This window comes from Saccostrea echinata, unplaced genomic scaffold (genome assembly GCF_033153115.1).
Source record: "Saccostrea echinata isolate AGI-Se365-2 ecotype Australia unplaced genomic scaffold, CSIRO_AGI_Sech_v1 ptg000001l, whole genome shotgun sequence".
Taxonomy (NCBI): domain Eukaryota; kingdom Metazoa; phylum Mollusca; class Bivalvia; order Ostreida; family Ostreidae; genus Saccostrea; species Saccostrea echinata.
In genome coordinates, this window is record NW_026889750.1 from 27,858,552 (window position 1) to 27,870,289 (window position 11,738).

At 36.1% G+C, this 11,738-nt stretch overlaps 1 protein-coding gene across 1 annotated transcript; it reads right to left on the reverse strand.

Moving 5' to 3' along the window:
• Positions 1-1,594: 1,594 nt before the first annotated feature.
• LOC133196428 (uncharacterized) lies at positions 1,595-11,398 on the reverse strand. Its single transcript, XM_061332324.1, has 5 exons — positions 11,240-11,398; positions 6,875-7,013; positions 4,703-4,903; positions 4,110-4,280; positions 1,595-2,692 (listed from the first exon to the last, which is right to left on the reverse strand). Exons 1-5 carry the CDS (start codon positions 11,396-11,398, stop codon positions 1,950-1,952), a joined length of 1,413 nt encoding a protein of 470 aa, XP_061188308.1. The 3' UTR covers positions 1,595-1,949.
• Between the last annotated feature and the right edge of the window lie 340 nt (positions 11,399-11,738).

The window sequence follows — 11,738 nt, forward strand, 5'->3', positions numbered from 1 at the left end:
GTATATGTTTAGAAGAGGGAAATAGAATCCAGCATAAAACAGGAATGGAAACTAGAACAAACTCATCAATGAACTGTAAATCGGAAAACGTTATATACTGTGCCATTTGTCCGACATGCAATAGAATACAATGTCAGACAAACGGGGAAATTAATGCCGTTAGTGTACATACAATGTATTCGTGTACATACTAAAACAATGAATTATAAGACCCTAGTGTCCGAAACACACCATTCTGTGATCACTTTGCAAAATGCGAAAGGGGAACATTTAGGATAAATAAAGAAACACTCGGCACACCTCGGCCGATTCGTACCTCATCTTTGATGAAGGTGACGGAATCAGCAGAGGTTTGTCGAATGAAGAAAGAAAGAGAAAGAAAAAAAGAAGACAAATAGATAGATAGAGAGAGAAACAGAACCTTGATGAATTTAAGTTTCACTTGCCATAAGCGCGGAAGCCCATATATCATCTATCTAAAAATATTTTTGTATTAAGGAATGAATTTAATAGCTACCCATTTTAAACTGGTTTGGGACAGTTTACGCTTTATAAACCGCGAAGCTATTAATTTCATTCCTTATACAGTGGACCTTCAGATATCCGGACGCTTCAGTTTCCGGACGATTTTTCATGGGAATGGAATTTTTTAACGTTATTTTGTCTCGTTTAACCGGAATTCCGCGTTCCGTATCCGGACGGTCTTTTTTCACCACGAAATGAATTTTTACGTTATATTTTGGTTCATTTCTCCGGACGATAATTTTTTAACTTGTCTTGATACGTATTAATTAAGGGAAATAATTTTATAAGTCTAGGATAATTTTTTCGTAGTCGGCAAATATATTTCTTTTACTGTTAGAATACAGTCGTAACAATATTTTATGTATTTATAGACATGACATCGGAGTTTTTAATGCACAGTATTGTTTAATTTAATTTTCATTCATTTAGTGTTAAAAAAAAAAAAAGAGGACTGCTCTTGAAAATGACTACAATTTGTACAGAATTTGAATGTAACATCAGGCGGATCGATACGTTTTTGACGCAAGTCATTTTGACGTAGGCAACCCAATTTATACGATATAAATAATAAGTAAATTTTTTATCTAATCAAATACGGCGTTACAACCAGAATTGAATTATTTCGATATAATGAAACTGTCGAATTTGTTAATTTAATTCGTTATTTAAAAAAAAAAATTGGAATTCGTTAAACAAATTTAATCTATTATGCTTTAACTTCAATTCGTTATAACGAATTCAACAAATCTTTTGTAAAAATTTAATTCACTACAGGCGCTGATCCAGGAATTTCTTCCAGATCAACTTCAATCGTAACTCGCAAATCGTAACTTTTAGCTCTTACGTGCTACGCTCAAGCTTACGTCTACGTTTACGAGCTACGACCTGTTAGTGAAACGGTCGCCTGACCTTTCACTTGGGGAAATTTACATTCAGGTTTAATCTAGAAACAACTCACCTAACTTTCAAAGAGTTATTACAGAGAAAACAATGTCAATATATAATACTAGTATACTATAGACGTTCACCTAACTAATTCAAACGTGTATAAATCATGCACATGTACCACTCACAAAGTGATTTATTAAAAGTAACTTTGATTAATTTATATGACGAGAATCCCACAGTAGAATGGGAAATAAGAAAAAATGGAATATATGACTAAACATGAAAAGTTAAGGGGATGAATGTTAACATATACAGGAACTTTCGGAACTGCACTTAATAATGTGTTTGACTCGTTCTCATTTCCTAATGTAATAATTACCAGGAAGAACCAGTTGTTTTCCAAAATTGTACATTAAGTGATCATAGTATTCCAATTTTGCCTTATTTATGGAACAAACATATTTTATACAAATTTTTCCTAGAGCAGATTTTAAATATTAGCTTTTCTGTATAAACAAAATACGTTCGTTACATTTCTACCTTGGTACATGACCTTTCTGCACATATGACATTAGTCTTACAGCTTCAATTTTGCTCATACTGCATTCCTTATGTAAAATATCTATACTAAGTTCACTCAATATTGCACCATCTATCCACTTTTCCTTAAATATGGGAACGTATTTTTCAAGTCCTAATTTCTTTAACATATCGCCTACTTCTTTAATGTCCATCTCATTCACATTTTTTCTTGCATTTTCTACACAAAGATTGCTTCGGACATTGTTTCCTATACCGTCACCACCTCTAGGAGGTAATTTTGGAGTTGTAGTTTCTTCTGATTTCGGAGTGGTTCCAACCTCTTCTTCAATGACGTCATGAAGGTGGGTGGTGCTTTTAACTTTCGTCGAAGTAGAAGTATGTCGTTTCACTTTTCCCTTGCTTGCTGTGTCGCTTCGTTGAGGAACAAATGGTTTGACGTCATCTTCATTTGAGACGTTTGCAACTGTTTTTTGAGCAGTTTGCTCTTTTGAACTTGGCAAAGGTTTCTTTATGTTAGGTTTGGGTGGTATTACTGGTGGTACCTTTTCTCTGACACAGTTAGATATAACATCATAGGTGTCGCATTTTTCCTCAGTTCGACTGGAATCGGGTTTTAAGCCGTGAAGAGTTTGGTACACATTGGTTTCACTAAGGCAGTCATATAACGTACAATATACGTTTGGTACTCGAACAGTTGCATCGAAGTCTTCTGAGTCGTTGTCATAAAGAGCTATGTCTAGACGTAAGTAAAAGTATTAGTTTGCTAGTTTCTGTTATGAGCATTATCACAATTACGTAAGTATTTTTATGCCTCGGGATCGAAAGATCCCGGGGGTATATTGTTTTTGTCCTGTTTTTCTGTTTGTCTGTCAGTCTGTTGTCAACTTTAACCTTGCCCATAACTTTTGATTAGTTGGAGCTATGACTTTCATATTTCACATGTGTATTCCTTGTGACAAGACCTTTCTTTGGGTACCATCATATTTCACCTTTTGACCTTGACCTTGGAGTTTGACCCACTTTTGCAAAATTTTATGAGACTTTAACTTTGGCCATAACTTCTGAACAGTTGGTGCTTGGGGTTTCAAACTTCACATGTATATTTTTTGTGACAAGGCCTTCCTTTGGATACCAACAACTTTGACCTTTTGACCTTGGCCTTGGAGTTTGACTTACTTTTGAAAAACTTTAACCTTGGCCATAACTTTTGAATGGTTGGAGCTAGGGCAATCATACTTCACATATGTAATTCTTGTGACAAGACCTTCCTTTGGATACCAACCACTTTGACCTTTTGACCTTGACCTAGGAGTTTGACCTAATTTTGAAAAACTTTAACCTTGGCTATAACTTTTGAATGGTTGATGCTAGGGCTTTGTTACTTCACATATGTAATCCTTGGGACATAACCTTCCTTCGGATACCAACCACTTTGACCCTTTGACCTTGACATAGGAGTTTGACCTACTTTTGAAAAACTTTAACCTTGACCATGACTTTTGAATGGTTGGAGCTAGGGCAATCATACTTCACATATATAATCCTTGTGACAAGACCTTCCTTTGGATACCAACCACTTTGACCTTTTGACCTTGACCTAGGAGTTTGACCTACTTTTGAAAAACTTTAACCTTGGCCATAACTTTTGAATGGTTGATGCTAGGGCTTTCATACTTCACATATGTAATCCTTGTTACATAACCTTCCTTTGGATACCAACCACTTTGACCCTTTGACCTTGACATAAGAGTTTGACCTACTTTTGAAAAACTTTAATTTTGGCCATACTTCACATATGTTATCCTTGTGACAAGACCTTCCTTTGGATACCAACCACTTTGACCTTGACGTTTTACTTACTTTTAAAAAAAACTATAACCTTCGCCCTAACTTTTGAACATTTGCAGCTAGGTCTTTCAAATTTCACAGGTATATTTCTCCAGACAAGACCTTTCTTTGCGTACCAACGTTTTTTTATCTTTTGGCCTGGATTTTGACTTGCATTTGAGAAACTTTAACCTTCGCCATAAGCTGCCATGCGGGGGCATCAGTGTTTCACAAACACATTTTGTTATTTAATTTTTTTGAAAATTTAATTTTTACATAAATTTGGTTTCAATTAAGGCTGATATATATAGTAAGCCAAAAAGTACCTGGGTTTCCAAAATAACTGTCGCAATTTATTTGTGTGTCACAAATTTCACTTAAGTTGTGGATATAACTGTCCCATTCCTGTTTCTCATAACCCGTTCTCCCCACCACCAACGATATCCTCATTTCTGTAAGGTACAGGGGGAGCTTCTGGATTATGGACGTTACTCTATCTGTAAAAGAATATTAACTGAGGCCATCTTTAAAAAAAATGATTGCTTGTCCTCTCCCGACCGACTGGCTAAAAATGGCCCGACTCAAAGTTTTTTAAGCCTGCAGAAAACGATAATATTTTTCCCCAGAATTTTTTCATCTCGTCAACAAGAAATGTTGAAATTTTCTGGATCAACAATTTCTGGATAAAAAATCTACCGACCCAATTTTTGTTTTATCCTGAGTCGGGAGAGGGCAAAAGTTCAAAGATGGACTGATTTTGGTACTTTTGTCATGGAAGGTTCTGATTTTGTACCTGTTTCATATATACTCTGACAACAGAATCTAATATATAGAGAAAACTCTCTAAAAATACTGTTTCATTTTAAATTGCATGTAATTGCAGTGCAGTCGTATCGTATGCCATTATTCTTAAATGCACCTCCTCTTAAATCATGGCCAAGCAGAAAAGTATCCCGATATCGTCGAGTTAGACGCAGGACCAGTTGTTCCGTGGTGCTCGTCAACCAATTAGATCCAGTAAGTTCTGGTGACATATCCGGAATAAAAAGGACGTCAATGGGCAGTTTATCGTTATTCTTAGACAGTACTCTGTGCAATTTGTATTTCTTACATGTCCCACCTGAAACAAATTGGTACTTGTCAAGTCTTGATAAAAAGTATAATGGCATGGACATGTACATACTAGTATATACACGCATATGATAGCCTCCCCCTTTTTAGGTCACCTGAGTCATTCAGGTGACCTATATACTACTACCCGTTTTTGTCTGTCGTCGTGCGTCGTCCGTCGTGCGTTAACATTTGAACATTTTCAACTTCTTCTCTGAAACCGCTAAACCAATTTCAACCAATTTTGGCATATATCATTTATGGCTGAAGGGAAACAAAAATGTAAATTTCATGGTCCCTGTCCCCCTTGGGCCTGGTGGGACCTGGTGGGGTGGGGCTAAAACCACATAAAGTAATGCAATCCTTAAAAATCTTCTTCTTTACTCCTGGACATCAAGCAGTCAAACTGTTGGCATGATTGTAATGAGCATTGAGCCCTCTCCCGAAATTGTGAAATTCATGGCACCAGGATCCTAGGGCGGGGCTATATAGATAATATAGTGAAAGTGCATTATTTCTTTGAAAATCTTCTTCTATTCTCCTGGGTATTAAACAAACTACATGAGTATATAGTTATCATGGGCAAGGGTGCCACTTCCAAAATTGTGAATATCATGGCCCCAGGGTCAGGGGTTCTGGTGCTAGGGCGGGGCTATACATGTATAGATAATATAGTGAAAGTGCATTATTTCTTTGAAAATCTTCTCTTCTCCTTGGTATTAAACAAACTAACTGAGTACATACTTATGATGGGCAAAGGTGCCTCTTCTAGAATTGTGAATTTCATAGTCCCTGGGTCAGGGTTTCTGGTGTTATGACGGGCTCTATTGATTATATAGTGAAAATGCATTAATTCTTTGAAAATCTTCATTTCTGTTTCTGGGTAATTGGGTATTATTTAAATAAACTAAGTGCATGGTTATGATAAGCAAGGAAGCCTCTTCCAAAATTGCGAAATTTATGACCCCAGGATCGGCGGTTCCGGTGAAAGTGGGGGGGGGGGAATCTTTTGATTAAATAGTGAAAAAGCATAATTTCTTTAAAAATATTCTTTTCTGCTCATGGTTATAAAGCAAAGAAACTAAGTGTATAGTTATGATGAGCATCAGTGCTTCTTCCAGAATTATGAGTTTCATGGCCCTGGGTCAGATGTTCTAGTGTAAGGGTGGGGTTCTATTGAATATATAGTGAAAATGTATTAGTTCTAGTAAATAATCCTGTCTGCTCCTTAGTGTTGAGCAGATAAACAAAGTACAAAGTGCATAGTTGTGATGAACAAGGGTGCTTCTTATAAAATTTTTAAAACTTGTGGTCCCTGGGCCAGGGGATCTGGTGTTTCTCGAGGGGGGAGCTCTATTTATAATATAGTGAAAATGTGTTAATTCAACTAAGTGTATAGTTATGATGATGAGGGCACCTCTTCCAAATTTGTGAATTTTACGACCCTGGGTCCTGGTGTTAGGGCTGTGTTGAATCTGTCACCAGTTGCCGGTGGAGGGCTGCAAATTAGACCTATATACTTGGCACTCAAGGCCATTGAGCAGTGAGGGATCTTTTCCGTGCCAGCGCCTACTGCGACACGGGACCTCGGTTTATACGGTCTCATCCGAAGGACCGGTCTGCACGTCCCACAGTGGGATTCGAACCCGCGACTTAAGGATCAACTCCTTACACCGCGACTCTAGAGCAAACGCTCTAACCACTGCGCCACAAGGGCGACCAGATTATAACTTAATTTATGAGACGAGTTGTTACTGAATACTAGACTAATTATTTCGTTGATCCTGAACATCCTATTTCTCTTGCTCTTGGGAACAAAGTTTCATCTATCAGTTTATTTTATACTCTATGAATCCTCTAAATTTTTGTATTATACTCAGGTGACCGTTAAGGCCCTTGGACCTCTCATTTCATATAAACTCTTTAACAGTTTCGTTTGAACGGAAAGTGCAGGAGAAATATTGCCTTTATTAAATTTTACCTTTCTTGTTGGAAAATAGACAGAAGGTAGCGTTATAGTCTACTGGTATGCTGATCTTTTTTTGAGTCAGAGATCGGGGTCCCTTCAGCACCGTAGCCACTATCCTCTCTTGGGAACCGAACCTTCGGATGAACAGTTTCTGAAATCAACACAATCTGTATCAGAACTAAACCAAGACTAAATTATGTTCCTTTTTGGACAAAATCAGCCGTCTCCCTCATTTCCCAGCTATACCTCAGTCTGTCCGTCACTACATGGCCTTGGTTGGAACCTAGATTCAACGTCCTGAGAGTCCTTGAACTACATATAAATTTAAGTTTGATTTATTCCAATCAATGCCCTTGAAATGATTTCAGTATCTTATCTCACTTTGACCTTAACCTACGTGATAGGACCTTTAGTTTAATCAATATGTTGACATATTTTTTAAGCCTTTGCCACGAAAAAACTCTAGGATTCCAGGGTATGTTCGGACACTTTGTTCATACTGTTATCCCACAGTGACATGCGCAGACTTTAAGATACGACCTTGAATCAAGCCACTTCTGTTTCTCGCGAAAACAAATTGGCTTAATCATAATTCCCTACAAAGATGCCAGAGTCACTGATTAGACAATCCGCATTCCGTAATGATCAATACTTAAATTACTAAAGGAAAATCTCGTTTATATATAATAATATAATCAGTGCTAAGATATACTCATCAATGTGATAAATAAAGTGGTGAACATCGCCTTATGATACGGAAAACGTTAACTTTGAACTTGGAAAAGCTGCATGATTACACGAGACTTTTGAGCTCCGCGTCCTCTTGACAAAAGAATAATTTGTGATATTCATGTACAGTATTCCATACTTGAAAGTCATGGAAGGCTTCGTGAAGGGAGTGCCTTGGGTACAATTAAAAAAAACTCCCAGATATCAATTAAGTTCATTCTTCAGTTTAATGTAATGCTGTTTATATTTACTTAATGTAATATTAGAAATAAATTACTTTTAGAGTAGACCAAAACCGACCACCCTTTTATTAAGAAACATTCTGTCTTAGGGGAAGGGGTACCCCTCCCAGACGGAACCCCCACCCCCAATTCCAGAAACCTGGCACTGACGGCCCTGACATGATCGCGTTCTCAATCATGAAAATGGCTTTCAGATCCAATGCTGTCTTATTCTTTTGTGCACAGCCTGTGTATATTTAACCGGTATACCGATGTCGCACTTGTTCAGGCAGTTCCGCAGCATTTTTTATAACTGACGACACGACATTGTCAGATGTTGGATATTAGAGAGAATGTTCGATTCTTTGGAGCCCATTTTTATTTAGAAGTTTGTAACTGCTTTTTTAAAATATATCATAATCTGATAACTTACAAGAGTCTTTAATAAAAACAAGTATTCTGAGAGTATTACATTAGCAATACTAGTCCCCTATCGGCAAGTGTAATCTGGTTCCCGTTAAAAATTGAAAAGGTCGTAATTCCCTCAAAATCGATGAAGCGGAACGAAATGCAAACTTGATCTGTAACTCATCAAGATACACTCACATACCAAAAATCAGCTCAATATCTGCAAGGGTTTAGAAAAAAAAGGTAGAAAACCAAGTGGGACAGACTGACAGACAGACGGACAGCTAGACAGACAGACGGACGGACAGAATCAGAGGAAACCTATAGTCCCCTCCGGTTTCACCGGTAGGGGACTAATAAGACCGTTGACTTGTCCATTAATTGCCTCCACCTTTCTCTGATCATAGACAGGTCGCTTTATCAGTTTATGGTGGATATACATGTATTATTTAAAGTCCAACATCCCTCTGTTCACTCGTGGAAAATTTTGCTTTAACGCTAAAGATTTCCCAAAAGAAATCTGAATATATATGCACACAATTTCAGCATACCTTGCCGGGCAAAATTTGCCAGGAAGTGTCTTTTTAACTGACAAAGGAACCATGATAATCATTTGTCTCAGTGAGTCATTTCTCCTACCAGAAGGTTGGAGAATCTTAGGAACATCGAATCACTCTCATTTCAATTACTTTGTTTCATTTTGCTTCTTTGAAGATATTGAATATATTTATAGGGACTCATTTAAAAAAATCGGACATTCTCATTGAAATCCGGTATGAAGCAACTCGAGTGCCAAATAAGCACAACTACATATACATGTATTTATTACATTTCCAATGTCTTTGTCCGAGATAAAATTACAAATTGTAAAAATACTTATTTCTACATAAATCTACTGGTTCATCTATAGGCGCGGTTAAAAAAAATCACGTGCGGGGCGGGACAAATAGAGACAGAAGCGGGGCTATTAGCACGGGAATTTGCAGAATCAGGAGCATGTAAATATAAGGAATAACTGTCAGATTTTTTGGATTCATGACGATGATCAGTCGATTGGCTTGCGTGATAATTTTATGCATAAACGCCTTCGGCGTTTATGCAAATTATCACGCAAGCCACTCGATTGATCACATCATGAATCCAAAAAATAAGCTAGTTATTCCTTTGAAGTTATATGTCTTAATCATTAACATATCGAGGATCGATAGGTTACCATGGAAATCATTTGTTTGATTCGCTATAATTTCTGGACAAGACTACTGTAAATTCCTTCCACATGTGAAGGGACAATCAAACAAATATACTCTCTTGTGAAAACAAATAAAGAATTATCAGTAGACTGCGAGAGCATGTTTGGGAATACTTTCTTGTAGAGGGATTGGTTTCTTATATAGAACTACATGTACCTATGGAAAGCATTTTTCACAACCTCATCTCTGTAGTTTTTCCTTGTTGTCCATTAAAATAAAAATAAAAATCAGTAAAATGGAGGGATTCCAGAATGTTTCTGAACAAATAAATGTACCCAAGGACAGAAACTCCCCCCCCCCCCCCAATATACACCGCGGACCTTCTCAACATTTTAAATAAATTATCTTTTTATGGCATATTTGCAATTTAATCCATATCATCATTTCGAAAATTTACTTCATACAAACATTTTATAAACATTCCTATCCAACTCTCTATATATAGTAAAACAATATTATTTGTTCCAAAAAATTACAAAACCCGCTTAAGGGGTTATGTAAGTTTTCTGCAATGTTGCATCCATTCATTCTTGTATGATTGAACAAACTAACATTTTATTGTTAAAATATATAAACATATATATAAACACCGAAATATTTGTAATATACAGAAATTAAACAGCTGTCAATACGTGTACCATGTAGTCAGATCACCAAACTCGCATAAATCAACTACACTCGATTAGATGTTTGACAAACTCTGAGCAATAGAAGAAGTTAATGCATTAATTGTCAATAGTGTTCATAACGATAAAGATCGATATCTAAATTTTTGTGAGGTGTACACACACATACCAAACATTTTCAGTTTGGATGAGGTGCACTACCAAGCCAAAAGAAAAAAAAAAGAAAAAAAAGAAAGGAAAGAAAGAAAAGTTATCAGGTCATCTGACGTAAATTATATTGACTAGGCACATTCTTAGAGTACCTTTATTTTCTTTAGAATGCTATATATATGCAAAATTATTGGACACCCCTCCCTCCAAGGTTACAACGGTACACGTACTTTTATTTGTAACGTGATTTCTCAAATATAATTCCTTTGTATGGAAATAGTTTATATCCTCGTGAACTAAAACTGATGAATAGTAATATTGCAGTCATAAGACACTATTTTAAGCTATTCAACATGAGGAAATGTACATATACACAGCTTGTCAATTTCTGTGCATTTTAATGAAAATAAATGAATGGAATATAACAAAAATATCGTATTTCACTTTTAAAAGTTCACTTTTCAAGTAACTAAGCATATTTTTCCTGCTTTCAAAACTGAAAATTCTATACATTTCTTATCGATAAATGTTACTCTACAACCACGACGAATATTCTATTCTCTAGAACGAGTTGGGACTCTTTCAAATCAAAATACAACATTACATGTATTGTCAATAAAAAAAAAAGATAAATTGATACTAATTATTAATATACATCAAGGATCACCATATATGGTGACCAACACGAAATACATTTGAGGTAAATTAAAAATTATTAAATTTTACTATAAAAACCAATTATTTGATGAATTTGCTATTTAATAAGGGCGGTGTGCAAGGTGGATGATGAATACTAAGTCATTTCTAAAGGAGAAAAAAAATAAAAATTTCTGAACAGAGTACATGGGACCTTTTAGATAAGTGTTACACACATCAAACCTTTCTTTTCTTTTGTTTACATGCACTGAGAGAAAATAATAATTACGACGCATTACTATTTAAGTCACATGGACATTGCAGAACGAAATAAGTACTTCCCCGGACCAAACTCACCTGTCCTCTTTCATAAGTTTCCACTTGCTCCTCGCCATAATAACCTCGCGTAACCTGCACTAACCTGGGCAAGTGATTACTGAAGCTGTCATAAAAAGCTTTGGGTGAATACTCAACTTTGTCCACGAGAAACTGTGAATCGTTGGTGTTGGACGACATTATTCGCCGTCGATTTTTTTTTTACTTCCTTGGTGCTAAGCTCGAGAGTTTTATCGAATCGTGATATGACAAAATACGCAAATCAGGACAAGTTGTGTAATAGGTGCTCGCTTGGGTGGGTTTTCTTTCATGCGATATTTAAATATTACTAATTATTCGACTGGCTGAGCATGTTGAATGAAATGGTCCATTGGTTAAAACAATAAAAAAAAAAGTTTCATTTGTTGATATTGTTGCAAGATTACAGAAAAAGAAAATACACAAACCTTGTTAGTAAAACACAACGCAGAAATAAAATTTATCGTTTAAATTACCTATATCTTCTCGGAAACCATGAAGA